Source organism: Monodelphis domestica, chromosome 1, assembly GCF_027887165.1.
Source record: "Monodelphis domestica isolate mMonDom1 chromosome 1, mMonDom1.pri, whole genome shotgun sequence".
NCBI classification, from domain to species: Eukaryota; Metazoa; Chordata; class Mammalia; order Didelphimorphia; family Didelphidae; genus Monodelphis; species Monodelphis domestica.
Window position 1 is genome coordinate 718,282,553 of NC_077227.1, and position 15,982 is coordinate 718,298,534.

The 15,982-nt window shown below is 50.5% G+C and overlaps 2 protein-coding genes across 4 annotated transcripts in view; one reads left to right on the forward strand and one right to left on the reverse strand.

The window, feature by feature from the left end:
• Positions 1-1,819: 1,819 nt before the first annotated feature.
• On the forward strand, positions 1,820-9,995 carry PGAM2 (phosphoglycerate mutase 2). 3 transcript variants are annotated; one of them, XM_007477563.3, is made up of 4 exons: positions 1,820-2,372; positions 2,522-2,702; positions 7,849-8,028; positions 9,780-9,995. In XM_007477563.3, exons 1-4 carry the CDS (start codon positions 1,959-1,961, stop codon positions 9,944-9,946), a joined length of 942 nt encoding a protein of 313 aa, XP_007477625.1. In that variant the 5' UTR covers positions 1,820-1,958; the 3' UTR covers positions 9,947-9,995. The 3 variants fall into 3 exon arrangements, with proteins under 3 accessions (XP_007477625.1, XP_007477626.1, XP_001376635.1); XM_007477564.3 differs by having other exon boundaries at positions 7,849-8,022; XM_001376598.4 differs by lacking the exon at positions 7,849-8,028.
• Positions 9,996-11,023: 1,028 nt separating this feature from the next.
• Positions 11,024-15,982, reverse strand: part of DBNL (drebrin like) — a 33,812-nt gene continuing 28,853 nt past the window's right edge. The window contains exons 10-13 of the mRNA XM_007477565.3: positions 13,323-13,418; positions 13,082-13,194; positions 12,621-12,723; positions 11,024-11,865 (exon numbers count right to left, since the gene is read on the reverse strand). Coding sequence (XP_007477627.1) covers positions 11,726-11,865; positions 12,621-12,723; positions 13,082-13,194; positions 13,323-13,418 — 452 coding nt within the window. The 3' untranslated portion in view covers positions 11,024-11,725. The remainder of the gene's footprint in view (positions 11,866-12,620; positions 12,724-13,081; positions 13,195-13,322; positions 13,419-15,982) is intronic.

Below are 15,982 nucleotides of genomic sequence, written 5' to 3' on the forward strand. Positions count from 1 at the left end.
GTCTTGGAAAGTGCTCCCACCCACTGCACCATGCTGTTGCTCTGATTTCATGCCCTTCCCACCCTGATCTAACCAACTAGTGCTTCTACAAACCCAGCCTCCTACCTCCCATATTCACACTCCATGCCTGGAACAAACTTCCTCCTCATCCTTGCCTCTTAGAATCTGTTGCTTCCTTCAAGAGTCAATTTAGTTGCCACATCCTACAGGAAGCATACCCAGATTTCTTTCCTCTTGTCTCACACACGAGGACCCATGTTGGTAGTCGACTTTCCCTCTTTGTAAATTTACTAATCTGTGTATGCATCATATTCCCTTCTGTCTTCCTATCTCTAATACCAGCCCTAGTGCATCATGGGCTCTCAGTGTTTGGGGAACTGCAGAGCATAGTAGGGAAGGGCAGGATTCATACCTCCAAAGAGCTCAAAACCCAGCCAGGAAGAATGGGTAGAGATAATACTGGTGAGGTGTTTGAGGAGTACACCTGGCCTCAGAGTCAGAAACCTGGATTCAGGTTCCACCTCTCCCCCACACTGGCTGTCTCCCAGGCTTTCAGTCCAAGTATAGAGAGTGAAAACTAGAAAGCTGGGAGGAGGGATGGATAAAGGACTTTGAACAACAAAGGATTTCCTATTTGATCTTGGAGGCAAATGGGAGCCACTGGAGCTTATTGAGTAAGGAGATGGACAGGATCCAACTTGCATTTTAGGAAAATCATGTTAGTGACTGAATGGAGGGTGGAGTGGGGAGAGACTAGAGGAGGGCAGACCACCCCCCTATTGCAATAGTCCAGGATGGCATCAAGGTCAGTGGAGATAAGGAATCATTGGAAGATAAGACAAAGGTGAAATTGATGGACCTTGGCGCCATATTGGATTTGGGGGAGAGGGAGTGAGAGATGGTGAGGAATGCAGGATGACTCCGAGGTTTCAAGCCTGAAGGACTGGGAGCATAGAGTTGCCCCCCACAGTAATAGGAGAGGGAGAAGAGGGAAGACTTAGAAGGAAAGATGATAAGTTCTATTTTGGACACACTGAATTTAAGATATATACTGGACATCCATTTTGAGATGACTGGAAGGCAGGCAGAGATACAAGCTTGAAGGTCAGCAGAGAAGCTGGTGCAGAAGTGATCTGAGAACCATGAGAGCTTTGGGGCAAATGAAGACCCATTTCTACAAACTGAGAGGGGGCTTCTCCTTACTCCTACTCCCCTCAACCCCGCCCCTCTCTGCCTAACTGGGACAAGGCATTTGTGTATTGCCATGGTAATAGTACTGTCATCTTTACCCATCTCTGCCTGTGGCCTCCAGAACCCCTCCCCAACCCAGCTTCCTGGGTACTTTGGGGGGGGGATCCCTGCCTTTTGTCACCCAGAAGGCCCGGAACACTCGCCATCAAGTTGTCTATGAGTCCAGAGGGAGGGGTCACTGAGACACCCAGAACCCCCAAATCAGTCCCTGCTCAGACCTCCTGGCGTTCCCCCAAGCCCTTAGGGCTCTGAGGGTAGGAGCCAAATGGGTGGCCTTACAGAATCCACTCGTTCCCTCAGATGGCCCCTCTCACCTCCACACCCCGAAACAGGTCATCCTGCCATGCTGCCCCAGGCCCACAAGACCCCAGACCCTGATCAAGGAGAAGGGGGTCCCCCAGCAAGAGGTCCAGCCCAGGACTTATTTTGGATGGTTCCGTCACCAGAGTCAACTCTCTAAGGCTATTTTGAGGCTGGCTCCCCTCTGCCCGCCTTGGGCTCCTCCTCACAAGGCCACTGACCACCTGCCACTGTCCATTCCCCTCCCACGGGTCCAGAATGCCAGCTGGCAGTTAGCCAAGGGGGGAGGGGTGGAGTCCGAGCATCATAAAGCCCGGAGCCCTTGGTCGATAGGCTGTGCTCCGTTGCATCTCCGGGCCGCCTCTTCTGCCCAGACGCCCTCGGCTCTGCCCGCCACTGCCACCGCCATGCCCACCCACCGGCTAGTGATCGTACGCCACGGCGAGAGCACATGGAACCAAGAGAACCGTTTCTGTGGCTGGTTTGATGCAGAGCTGAGTGACAAGGGGAGGGAAGAGGCCCAGAATGGGGCCCAGGCTATTAAGGAAGCCGGCATGGAGTTTGACATCTGCTATACCTCTGTGCTAAAGCGGGCCATCCGCACCCTCTGGACCATCCTGGATGGTGTAGACCAGATGTGGGTGCCCGTAGTGAGGACCTGGCGCCTCAACGAGCGCCACTACGGGGGTCTCACAGGCCTCAACAAAGCCGAGACTGCTGCCAAGCATGGGGAAGAACAGGTCAAGATCTGGAGACGCTCCTTTGACATCCCACCCCCACCCATGGACGAGAATCATCCCTACTACACAGTCATCAGCAAGGTGAGAGGGAGGAGGCCGGGAACAGGGCTGCGGGCTTCCTCGGGCCAGGGTCAGGGCACGAGGAGGACAAGTGGGGAATAGCTTGAGGAAGGAGGGCAGGGGGCCCCTGGCTAGAGGCATCCTCAGCATCGTCTCTGTTGCCTCCACAGGAGCGGCGCTATGCTGGCCTGAAGCCTGGGGAGATGCCCACCTGTGAGAGCCTGAAGGATACCATTGCCAGAGCTCTGCCCTTCTGGAATGAGCAGATTGCTCCCCAGATCAAGGCAGGGAAGAGGGTGCTCATTGCTGCCCACGGCAACAGCTTACGGGGTATCGTCAAGCATCTAGAAGGTAATATTTCTTCTGGCTCCATCCCTAGCAATGGGAGCTGAAAAGCCCTCCTACCCCAAGCCCTGCAGGGCTCCTGATCTGGGTTCGGGCTCCTGCCCAGGGGCCCCCCTCAGAAATATGAGACAGCGGTGAAGCTGGGGCACGTAGAGACCTGGCATGGACCAGGCTCTTAGCCCTGCTTTGCCTCTACAGATTTCTCTTAATTCTCAGAGATCTTTAGCCAGGATGGGAGCTCAGGGTGATACACAGGAGTGGTTACTCAAGGAATGGGTCCTGCCTTTCGGCTTTCACCCAGCTTGGTGGGGATCCTGCCACCGAACTCCCGTTAGGCATGGAGAGCTCGGTAGCACCTTCTGCTGCCAAATACTCCTGGTGGGCTAAGCCCATTTCCCTGGACCTCAAGGCTGGGTGGGGGTACAGATGACTAGACAAGAAGGAAATGAGGGATCCTACCAGGTGGCTGGAGGCATGGGGCAATCAAGGAAGGCAGATCCTTTGTGCTTCAATTTCCTTCACTGGGAAATGAAGGGGTTGGTCTCCAGGGTCCCTTTCAGCTCTAGATCTAGGTCCCAAGGCCCTGAAGATAGCAGGCTATAGAGGAAAGACTCTTGCCTCAGGGTGCAAAGATCTAGTCCTACCTACAGATGACTCATACTTGAATAAGCCCTTCTGCCTCCCAAGACCTAAAAACAGTTGAAGGTGACATAGTAGACAGGGTTCAGGACCTAGTCAGGAAGACCTGAGGCCAAATCTCACTAGCTGGGTGACCCTGGGCAAGTCACTTCACCCCCATTGCCTGGCCCTTTCGGCTCTTCTGCCTAAGAACCAAGGCAGAGTACTGAGTCTAAGAGGGAAGTCAAGGTTTAAAAAGGCCTCTGTGCACTGTCTAAATGCTAGCTATTACTCTTTTTTGTCAGTTCGGAAAGTATAAAGCCAACCTAAATGCTGGCTATGATTAAATGATCTCTGAAGGCTTCTCCCAGCGTTAACATTCTTCGCTCTTCTGTTCTGACACCATGAGGCTGTCCCCTTCCCCATTTCTCTCCTCCACACCCAGATCCCAATTTTGCCAGAAGCAATAGCTGCCATTTCCCCCAGGCCGCCCTCCTATGATCATCCTGCATGTGGAGTTAAGCTTCCTCCATCCCACGCTGACCCTGACGGGGAGTGGAGACGGGGAGCCAGTGGCAGGGATGGGCGTGCGTGTCCATATATGTGTAAGAAAGACGACAGGCAATCGCCGAGACCTGGCGCCACAAGTCCTGAGCTTGACAGAAATCAGGAGCTGCCACAGAAAGCATCACAGGGCTCCCTGGGCCAAAGGTGGTGGGAGAGGGGGTTGGTGGGTGCTCCCTGAAACAAGCACCGGCTGTTAGGGCCACAAATGAGCCTCCAGGGGGAGGCAGCTGGCGCCTTAGACTGAAAGGGCATCGTTTGGCCCAGAGCCCATGAGTGTCACGTGGGGAACTGGCCTTCTGAAATCTGGTTCCCTTGGGAGTACACCCAGTTGTGCCCTGGCTTGAGAGACAGCGGGCGAAGCAGCCCAGGTGCAGGATGGGAGGTTTACTTTCCCAAGAAGCCCTGCCCTCTAGCTCGGCTCCTTTAGCAGATTAGGCCTGGATAGGAGAAGGCAGACCCTTCATCTTTTTCCATCCATCTGGAGACCCCACCGCGGGGCGGTACCTGGGACCTGGCAGGAGGTCTGGGTACAAAAGGAGTTAGAATGGGGAGAAAGACCTAAATGTGGCTTAACTGGCAGGTACACTTGGTATTCGTATCCAGCTTAGGGACAAAAGACAAGCTGGTCCTTCCCCCCAGGACCCAGCCTCGCATGGCCTTCTTTGTGCCCCGACATCCCTCCTGTGTAGATGCTCACAATGGCTGCGAGCACAAGCTTTGGCCTGCTCTGTCTCTTCAACTCCAAGAATCAAAGAAAGGGCCAGACAGCAATTTTACTTCTAACGAGGTGCCATGAGGTCCAGCTGTCACCCCATGACCTATGGGGAGAAATGGAGCCAAGCAAGCAACCTGAATGGTGCTTATGTCCAAAGTCTGCTTGGACTCCAGATTCCCATCCCCAAGCCTCGGAGAAAACCTTTTAATGCTCCATAGCAGCCCCTTCACCCAATCAGTGCCCAGGGGGCCCAGGCCCCTCGTGGTCTGCCCGACCAGGAAGTGACCACAAGGAGAGCCCACCTCTCCCTTCCCCAGGGGGCCAAGGAGGGGCTCTCATGTCCTCACTATAGCCTGGGTTCTCTGGGTTCAGGGCTTTGAAAAACTCGGGTTTTCTTGCAGTTCTACTATTCTTGAATCTGAGAAATAACATGGCCCAAGTTTCTCATTTTATGGATGAAAAAAAAAACCCACCCTGAGCAGACAGAGGTGGCTGCTGCTGGCACCAGGGTTTATGACAGGCGTGACAGAGAAGACGGCTGATACAAAAACCACCGGGGGGGGGGGGGGGGGGAAGCCCTCCGTCATCCTCCCAAAAGCAGCCCCCTCAGCTCCCAGGCCACTATACCCACGCCAATTCCAAGATTAAGTGGGTGGCTGGACTAGATGAGTTAAGACCTATTCTAGCATTAATCTATAAGCCTATATGACCTTTGCCTTTTTTTAACCCTTTGCTTCAATACCAGGCAGAAAAGTGATAAGCTAGACAATGGGGCTTAAGTGACTTGCCCAGGGTCACATAGCTAAGAAGTGTCAGAGGTCACATTTGAACCCAGGACCTCCTAACTCCAGACTTGGTGCTCCATCCACTGAGTCACCTAGCTGCCCCATTTCATTGATTTCCCCCCCTATAACCTCAGTACTAATGGGTGTTTTCTCTCTGAAAATGGAAATGCTACACCTATGATCCAGTCCCTAAATGTCTAGTAATATGGACAATCTTGAGAGTGTGGTGGAATGGGAAAGGGGCTAGATTAGGAATCAAAGCATTATTCAGATCCCCGTTTGGCCACTTCCTACCTGCATGATGGTCTCAGTCTCTAACTCTCTGCTCTTTGCCCCTATTAACTTGATTTTTTAATTTCATTTTTTCCCATGGTTACATGATTCGTTTCCCTCCCCCCTCCCAGGGGTGACAAGCAATTTCACTGTGTTAACATATATCTGACTATTAACTTCTGGAAAAGACATGAAGAAAAACCTTAAAGGATAATTTCAAGACTTTTCCGTTGCTCCCCAGGACTAGTTCATAATTAAAAGCTAATCCAAAGTGAGACAACTGAGCCAAGCTGCAAAAAGTTCACTTGCCTTTTAACAAGCGTAGGTTTTTCAACTTCAAATTAAAAACCCAAGAATTCCCATGTTGCCTTTGGGAAAAATGAGGATGTCGCATAATACACCATCCTTCCAACTTTTTTCTAAGAGCTCGCTCTATTTGATGGAATCTCCTAGCGTCCATGAAATATAAACAGCTGGTGAGCCATGAAAACAGCCGATAGGGCAAAACCAAGGCACCTCAAGTGACCCTGTGGCCAGCTTCCTCACAGCGCAGGCCATTCAGACCCTCTTCCCTCTAAAGACAAGTGTTACAGATTGTAAAGAACCCGTATGCAGTCCATTCAGGCTACCCAGATTCCCTCTGCCCAGTAACTGCCCTGCGGGGCTTGTCCTTTTCTGAAAAGTGGCAGATAAAGAAGCAGGGCTCTGGACCCTTTTCCCTTTCAGGGCTGTCTGCCACAGTAACTCTTAAGTCTCTCCCCTAGTGTACCCCGGTGACTTAGAGACCACGGGCGCTCCTGTGGAGAGCCTTCACTTGGCAAGGTCTGACCATCTCCTGAAAATGTAGATCTCAACTCTCCACTCCCCTTTATAGATGTTCCTACATGCCATCTGGCCTCCCATTTTATGATGGAAGTGCTGGTTCCAAGCAGTCCCTTGGAAAGTTGTTTATGGGGAGGCATGTAAGGGAGGAAAGGAATCCATCTCTCTACGTTAGCCTCATCCATCTGCAGCCTAAGGTTGAAACTCGGTTTCCTGACAAGCTCCGAGGTCCCATAGACCTCTCTGATCAGCATGGGCTGGGAATGACAATTAGGAATGACAATCTCCTGGTGTCATTTTTCCTGAAATCTTCAACTAATTAATGCCATGTATGATGACCACCCACAGAAGCACCCAGGAATAATACATAGGGTGCCTGACATCCTCTTGTCCTGTGCCTTATCATAAAGGCTTCTTGCCTCAAAGCTCCAGGCCAATCAGCCTATATACTGAAAAAGGTAATTTTGACAAAGGTTGGAACATTGAGGGGGAAAGCGACACCAAAAAACCCCCGAGATCGCCACAGGAAAAGAAGACTTGAGCAACCGCTCTGTGGTGACAGGTGAGGACTCTCTGAGGAAAGGGAGAAACAATGAATGTTATTGCCATTAGGAATTCAGGTTTTTTAAGATTGTTTTGTCTCCAAGTTATTTGTACCCTGAAAAATTTTCTCGTTTTCCTTTCTCCAGCAAGGTTTATCTTTCCACACCTCAGGATGAGTCTTTCCCATTGCTTCCATGACCTTCCGAATGGAGTAAATAAGGCGGCATATTGAGGTCTTCCTTTTCCTAATTGTGTTCAAATCCAAGTGTCTGAGAGCCCAAAGTTGGGTCCCAGCAAAGCAGTGTATAGTAACTCAGAACTTAACCAGTTGACTTACATACAGTAAGCTTTTCAGAAGGTAAGAAAGGTATATATTGTATCTTGCCTAAGTAAGTTTGCTGAAAATGCACTGCGATCATTTTATTGATATTGTTTGGACACAACAGATCTTTCCCAGCTAACACCCAAACCACACTATGAGTACCATATGTGCCCCAAAGACAGTGAAAGCTGAACCACCAACTGGTGAGGGTCAGGCTACCTTTCTCCTTTGGAGTCTGCCAGTTATTAAGAGAAGCAGCAAGCTACTGTGCAGAAGTAGGGGCTGCTAAGAATGCCAGTTCTTGGTTTCTCTCTGAAAGAGTTGAGTTGGGAATTATTATCCACATTCAGCAATTAAGATGGTTAGGCCCCATCCATTTACTGCCCTTCCAGGGAAGAAAAGAGCCTCCCAGGTTAATGAAATGTTTTTTAACTCTGCATGGTTAAATAGTGTGAATTCCTGCTTTTTGCAATTTTTCTTTTTTGCTCTGGCAATATGATGAGGCAGATAGCAAAGAAGCTACTAACAAAGAAGCTACTTGTACGCAACAAGAATACCTGAAGTTTTCGGTGATGGCATGCTCAGGTTATGAACGCGCATCATTAGAGGTCAAGAGTGTTAAAAAGTCCCCAGGCACTGGCACAGGCACTGGCACAGGCACTGGCACTGGCACTGGCACTGGCACTGGTAAGGAACTTGAAGGCGTTGCTGATAGACAAATAAAGATTTTTCTTTATACACACACATACACACACAGGACCAGAGGGTTGTGGCTTTTCATTCACACAATAAGTTAGGGATGAGGATGGAACAAGAATCCTGGGTCTGCTTTTTACCCCTCATTGTCTGGGCACAAGCAGGGGCAAAGCTGCAAAAAGACTTCTCTTCAGGAAGCAGATGCTTTTAGCTAAGGAAAGCGTTGTCAGAAGCATGGCAAAGGGGCAGGTGCCGAGCCCTAGAGGGATTCCCCCAGGGAATCCGTGCACCCCAAACCTCAGGCTCACGTCACCAACAAGCAACAATAAACAGGAGAAGCGGGAACGAGGGTAGGGACAATTGCAGGTATGTTCAGTCACGGATTCAGAGCCCATCTAGACTTCACCTGAACGGCTAAGATCTTCCACATTCCAGCCCCATCTGGCCTCAACTTGACTTGACTTTTCTCTCACTCACTTGTCCTAAGTGTGAAGCATTTTGAGATCCTAGTTTGGAGCAAGCATACCCTTTCCCTGAGGAGCAGAGGACAGAGGGGCCCTCTCTTCCTTTGTGGTCTTCCAACACCCCGCTGGGCAGAGGAAACAGCTGGATCTGGGAGTCACAGGGACCAAGATCTGAATCTTGGCCCTACCTCTACCATAGGCAAATCCTGGCCTCGGTTCCCTCATCTGCACAATGAGGTTGAACTAGATGATGTCTGAGGGTCCTTGTGGAGAACTTCTGTATTTCCAGGTGTCTAAAACCCCAAACTGGGAGTGGGTGGGGAGCGTCCTGCAAGTAGATTCCATGGGAAGAAGCACATTCGGTGTTGACACCCGATACTCCAGGGGTCTTGGACTAAGCGCAAGCAGCTGTTATTGGGGGGGAGGGGGGCAACCTTGAGTTTTTCCACCACCAAGGAATTGTCTCTAGAGCTGAACACACTGGGTGGAACAGTGCTGGGTGAGGATGGTAAAGGTCATGTTGCTATTCTGGGCAGGAGTGACAGCCTGAGACCCGAGACCCAACAGGGTCAAGTTTCCACAGGCAGCTGGCTCCCTACCCATCCCAAACTGGGGGGGGGGGGGGGGGGAAGAGCACCACTCTCCTCCCTCTTAGTCTAAAAACTAGCCAAACCCTCCCCCTCCCCCCTCCAAAAGAAAAAACCCCAAACCTAATATGGTCCAAACTCCTATCATGCCCAGCACCTCCTGAATAAGACCAGCTAAATAAATTTGTGTTCAAAGTCTACCTCTGCCCCTGGGGTCCTCAGTTTCCTCATCCATGAAATGAGGACATTGGACTGGGTAGCTTCCAAAGTCCTCTCCAGTGTTAGAGCTGTGATCCTAAAAGGAGGATGTCTCCAGCTCCAGAGCGCAGAGGATGCTCCTTGGTCTCCAGAATAGGCCAAGGATGACATCTCCCACCATCAGACAGGACCTTTGCCACCCCACACCTCCCCCAACCCATGGAGCACTTGACTCCGTGCTAGTGGCTTCTGCATGACCTTTCTCCGTTGACTTTTTAGGATCTTGCTGTTGAGCTGGGACTTACTTTAGGGCCAGCTGGCCCAGGCTGTAAAGGTCACTGGAATGCCAAGGAGGTTATCACTGTCCACTCCATGGGGCCCAATCATTGCTCCTGACTTGACCCCAACAGTACTACTTCCTGGGCAGTTCCCAGGAGGCAGGAAGTCGGGGACAAAGCAGTGGGCTCACTGCTAATTCCTCTGCTATTCACAGGCATGTCAAATGAGGCCATTATGGAACTCAACTTGCCCACCGGGATCCCCATCGTGTATGAACTCGACGAGCAGCTGAAGCCCACGAAGCCCATGCAGTTCCTTGGGGATGAGGAAACGGTCCGAAAGGCCATGGAGGCTGTGGCTGCCCAGGGCAAGGCCAAGTAATAGCCTGGAAGCAAGCTCTGTACAATAAAGTCAACCCCATCAATCTCCACTCACTCCTCCTGTTAAGTCTGAGCAGGTGTCTGACCCATGGGCAAAAGCTAGTTCTAGAAACTCTTGTGCAAAGGGCTAGATCAGGGAGGGTAGTGATGGGGAACAAGTGTGTCACCCTCTCAAACCTGCACCTGGTACCACTATCCCAGCTCCCTCACATGAGTCGCATCCTTAAAGGCCACCCCTGGCCCTCTTAGCTTCTGTTCTGCAGGATTGGGCAAGGGAGGCCTGTGGGAGGCTTTCATTCTTCTCTGATTTGGCTCTCGGTACCACTCCCCAGGCACTGCAGCTGCTGCAATGCCAGAGGCATCATCACTCCCTAGGTCCCTCCTAACTTCTAGGTGCTGTGAAGTACACAACATTTGGTGAATTTTGAAAGCTCACACTCTGGGGTGGAGTTCCCTAATCCAGAATGTGAAGGGGCTGTTCCACTTTAACAGAGAACCCTTTAACTGATAACAGAACATGGCGGGGTCCCAATAAGGGGTAACCCTCTTGAATGTGACATCTGAGGGATGGCCAACAAAATGGGCCCAGGTGGGAAGAGGAGCTCCCCCCAAACAAGGGGCTTGTTCTAGAAGCAAATTTGTCAATGTTTCAAAGTCATACCACTGCTATTTCCCTCTTCCCCCAGCAGAGGCCCCAATATCGCTGGGGGAAAAGGCTAGTTTTTATTTGCATAAAGCTTTGGGATGCGATGGGAATAGGAAGAAGCAAGCAGCAAGAGCTGGGATGTTCTTGAGTCCAAGTGCTCCAAGTTTCTATGCCCTGGCTTCTAGATAAAATGGAATATTGGGAGAAAAGGCCCACAATGGGGGAAGCTAGGTGGCTCTGCTTAGAAAGCTAGGCTTAGAGATGGGAGGCCTCTGTTCAAATGTGACCTCAAAAACTTTCTAGCTGTGTGATCCTGGCCAAGTCACTTAAGCCCTCACTGCTCTTCTGCCTTGGAACCAGTACACTGTATCAATTCTAAGACAAAAGGTTATGGGTTAAAAAAAAGGCTCACGTTACACAGCAAACAGAGAGTCACATTGAAGGGCGTGTCATGTTTGCAGAAATTTTCACAAATCTGATTCATGTGTTCCACAGGTGTAAGCTGTTACCCCAGCCCACCCATACTGGGGCCAAGGGAACAGAAGAATGGAATGGAGAGAGCGACAGGTTAGAAAAACCAAACCCCAAAACAAAGCCCCCAACTGCCTCCACACCATGGTAACCCGGGTTGGTTTTGGTTCCCTAAGAACACATCCTAAACTCATTCTACCCAAAGGTCTCTAGTAACAAGCACTGCAGCCAGGCCAGAGGAAAATGAAATGGATCAAACTCAGCCGTGCCCCTGCAGCCACTTGCCCCCTCAAAGCCAGGAGGGCGCAGAGGCTGTGAGGGGAAGAGGCTTGCCTTAATTGCCACCGAAAGGGATAGAAGTTTAGGAGAAATTGGCAGGTCAGGCAGCCCAGGCCTCCTTGTAAGGACATGAAATCACAAAGTTATTGCTGTAATTGGGGAGACAGACCAAACTATAGGCCAGCAGAAGGGACCCCGAAGCCTGGAAAGGCGCCAACTGGTCTCGCCTCACCACTTCTTCAGTGAGGAGAAAGCCTTTCGGAGGGGGTGGCTCACAGGGTGCTCTTGGGCCCTCTTGTCCCTCGTCAGGCAGGTCCCAAGCTGCGTCAGTGGAGTGAAGGAGAGTCTGGCTATGGCCTTCATGACTCCAGCAACAGGCAGCCCTTACTCAATTAGCTCCACATAGTTAGCAGGAAACATGCCAAAGTGGCCATCTGGGCCATAGCCCCGCCACCAGCCCTCATCGATCACTTCAATTCCTGTGATGAGGTTTTCAGGATCAAAGGAGATCTCTGTGTCATCAGCTGGAAGAAAAGGCAGAGCAAGACTCTCCATCAGGAGTGGCCTCAGGGACACCTCAGGAGCCAGCGGCTCTTTTTCCCCACTCAGCCCCTCTGTGGGGGATTCTTTTCCAGGCCTCTCTGCCTTCAGCCCCTCCTCTCTTCGTGTTGGTGCCAACTCTTATGCCCAGACGGGGCTGTTCCCTGCATCTCCCCGGGGTCCAGAGAGAATCCCAGGGATGAAGCCTGGGCCTGTGGTGCACGGACTCTGGCAACCAAACACTGACCAAGCTGGGACAGCTCCCACTACAGAGCTGACCACAGACTATCCCTCCAAGCACCAGAGAAGCTCAGTTCAGGGGCTCCTGGTCAGCCTGGGGACCAGTTAACTGAGGAACCCCCCAAATTTAGGCAGACATCTAAGAAAGAACTAAGACTTATCTGTGTGCATGCAGAGGACACCCAAGAGTAGAATCAAAGATCTATAAAGTAGGGACAAAAAGCTAAGAGACAATTCTAGACAGAACCACTGCCCTGTAGAACACCAGGCCTGGATTTTACTTTAGCAGAGGAGTCAAGGACAAGGGCCCTGGAATCCCTCCTTTGACACTAACCTCCTGGCCTCAATTTCCTCATCTGTGCTGAGAGCCTCAGGAGCCCAGAAGTGGTCACAGAGTATGTAAAGTCCTTGAAGAACTTGAATGTGGTCTACAGAAATGTCAGTGCTAACCAGCCCCCCCACCCCCCCACCAGGGAGACAGCACATTAGTGGTCCTTACCAGCCTGGTAGTCATACAGGGCCCTGGCACAAAGCCCCTTCTGGCCCAGCTCAGGTCCTGGCTTGTAGTGGTCCGTGTAGTCATAGGCAGTTTCTTCTTCAACCTGCCCAAGGAAGGGGAAAAGAGAGGGATGATTCCTGTTATTACTAGCACAGTCCCAGGAAAGACTTCTAGACAGAGGAGGAGCAGCATCCATGCAGGGTGGGGAGGCTCAGGGTAATGGGATGAGTCTTCAAAGAGCTCCCCTCTAGCCTCCACAACCTAGCTAAATGCCAGAGCCATGAAGAGCAAGGCCTCCCTCCTGGACCACTACCACCAGCCTCCCCATCCCTGCTTAGCTCCTTGATGCCTGACAAGCCCAGCAATGCCACTGGGTCTGATGGTCTCTAGGTGGTCAAAGGAGTTATAACTGAACACAATTTTTGACAGTGATTCCCAAGGGAAAATGCCATGGCCCTGACCTGGGGGGTCTCCTCATAAAGATGATCATGCTCTGGGGGCTTCTCGTAAAAACCTTCTTCTTCTGCCTGCCCTGGAGAATGAGCAGCACCCAAGTCCTGCTGCACTTGGAAATCTGAGAACAAAGTGATCTGTCAGCCAGATTCTCCGTGGCACCCCAGCACCCCTCCTCCCACTCGCTTCCAAGGCTCAAGGCCTCTTCAGAAGAGCCATCGCTCTTCCGCAAAATGCAAAGAGAGTTACTTGTTCCAAGTCCTGGGGAGGCTGGGCTGGGCTCTCTTGTCATAGAGACTTCTGGCTGGGTGTGCTGCCTCTGCAGGAAAGGGCTCTGAATCTTGCCTAGGAATCAGACAGTGAGACATATCCAGGTCACGTGCACATTTGGAAAGGAAAATCTAATAGCCTGAAGCCTCTTTTTTCCTACTCATTTTCTTTCTAGAAGACAGTGTAGTATGATGGATAGAACACTGGGCTTGGGAGAAAGGAAGACTCGGGTTCAGAACTACTATATCATGTGAGCCTCAGCAAATCACTTTATAGCTCTGGTTTCCAGTTCTAAATAGAAGATTCTCTTATCTACTACTTGACACATGCAACAGTTCACCAAGAAATGGCATTGCTATTTAATGCTGATCAGACTAGAAAGATGCTACTGAAGATCTGTGTCTGTCTGTCTGCCTCACCACTCTCTCCCAAATCTCCTAAGACTCAACCACTGACTGGCTTCCTGATCACAAAATCCAACAGCCTCGTCCCAGGCCTCCCCCTCACGCTGGTGCTCTTGGCCTCGCTCCATCCCGCTTGCCCTTGTCCCATGGCTTCCTGCCCAAGCTCAAGAGGAGTTTCGTCCTCCCACTTCTCTAATTGCTTGCCCCTTTTCTGAGCACTGGACTTGCTTCTCCAGATTCACCTCTCTCACATTCACCTGGTTAGAGGCCAGACTCGGCTTTTCTTCTAAACCTCCTCTCTTCTGCCTTCATTATCTGTACCTTCCCCAGTGAAAGGCTTAAAGTTCTCTTTGGAAATGGAGAGCGGAGGGAGAAGGAAGAGCAGGCCAACACCCCCTGGTGGCTCTAGCTCTCAAACATTGTTCGAGTCTGTTCCCTCCCCTCAATGAATCATCACGGCCACAGCTTCACACAAGCCTTCATTAATACACCTGGAAAATGCATCGGCCCCCTCCATTCTCTCTCTATTCCCAAACCATCCTGCACACCACTAAGCAAATACCAAAACTCCAAGAGCTGAGCACTGATTCCAAGCAGAGTTCAGCCTCTCCTGCCTAGCACTCAAGGCCTCTACCACCTGGCACCATTTTCCTTTTGCAGCCCTCTCATCTCATAGTCTCACTCTCCTAAGCCAGCCCTCTCTCTGACTCCTAGATGTACACTATACCCATGTTGGGGCCCTGCTCACACTGTCCTCCCTGGCTCTATCCACCCTCTGCATGCTCAACTCAGATGAAACCCTCCTCTAGAAATATTTCCCTGAAACTCCTTCCCCCTCAGGCCTTTTTCTTTGGCCCTTAGGAAGACCCTTCTCAGGGCATAATGTATACCATCCCTGTCTTACATGCAGCATGCCCCTCATCCCCAGACCAGACATTCCCACCAAGACACAGACAGCTTCTATCTTCCTCACCCTGGCTCTGCACACAGCAGGCACTCAATGAATGTTGGCTGAATTAATAACTATCTGAATGTGCACAAACCCCAAGAAATGAAGATCAAGCTCAGAAAAAACCCAGTTCCTCTGGATCCCAGGCCAAATTCTCATTTTGAGATGAAATCTCCCCTTTGCCCCTGTCAACATCAAGGTCTTTGTTTCTTAAGAGCCCACACAAAAGCAAAGCCAGCAAATGTGGGCAGAGGGTAGGGGAAAAGTAGAGATGGACCATCAGGGTTTTCCTGGTGAATGCCCAAGGCACTTCTCTGCATATTAATGGAAAACTATTCCAGGGGAAAGGGGAACTCAGGGATCACCCCTATCCTGATTAAACCAGGAGAATCAATTTTGAAGTCCCATAGGGCTTGAGCTACAGAGTACACTGCCAGACACCATTGGAAATCTTGGCCTTTCCTCCCTTCCTTTTAGTGAAGGGTGCATAGGAAGACAGGCACACCTGGATGTACAGAAAGGTCCACCAACTACACTTGGCCCAGAAGGGACCTGAGAATGTTATCTGGTCTAGTCCTCCCTCATTAACAGCATTAATTCCTCTACAACAACCCCCCAATTAAGTGGTCTTAAGCATCTGCTTGAACACCTTCAGTGAAGGAGAATATACTGTGTTATAAAGGCAGCCCCCAAAGCCTCAAGTAAAGGCTGTCTGCTGGGTGGTCATTACCCCTTCTCTTCGAGAAGCCAGGAAGGGCACTCAGAATACAACCTGAGACAGTGCCAAAAAGGATACACAAAGAACTCGAAAATCCCCAGAGTAGCATCCAAAGTATCACTTTACAGTGCAGTTGTCTTAAAACACAGTCATGGAGAAAAAACCATAACAAAGTTCATTTGGAAGAACAAAAGATCAAGGATATCCAGGGAAATAATGAAAAAAAAACACATATGATGGGGGCCTTGCAGTCCCTGACCTTAAACTATATTACAAAGCAGCAGTCATCAAAACAATTTGGTACTGGCTAAGAAACAGAAAGGAAGATCAGTGGAATAGACTGGGGGAAAGCGACCTCAGCAAGACAGTATACGATAAACCCAAAGATCCCAGCTTTTGGGACAAAAATCCACTATTCGATAAAAACTGCTGGGAAAATTGGAAGACAGTGTGGGAGAGACTAGGAATAGATCAACACCTCACACCCTACACCAAGACAAATTCAAAATGGGTGAGTGACTTAAACATAAAGAAGGAAACCATAAGTAAATTGGGTGACCACAGAATA

What these genes read in the sequence shown, in the direction of transcription:
- PGAM2 (XM_007477563.3), top strand. Translation starts at nt 1,959, where the DNA reads ATGCCCACCCACCGGCTAGTGATCGTACGCCACGGCGAGAGCACATGG. An exon ending in ACTACACAGTCATCAGCAAG is followed by an intron (nt 2,373 to 2,521) that starts GTGAGAGGGAGG and finishes TTGCCTCCACAG; the next exon opens with GAGCGGCGCTATGCTGGCCT. An exon ending in TGGCACTGGCACTGGCACTG is followed by an intron (nt 8,029 to 9,779) that starts GTAAGGAACTTG and finishes TGCTATTCACAG; the next exon opens with GCATGTCAAATGAGGCCATT.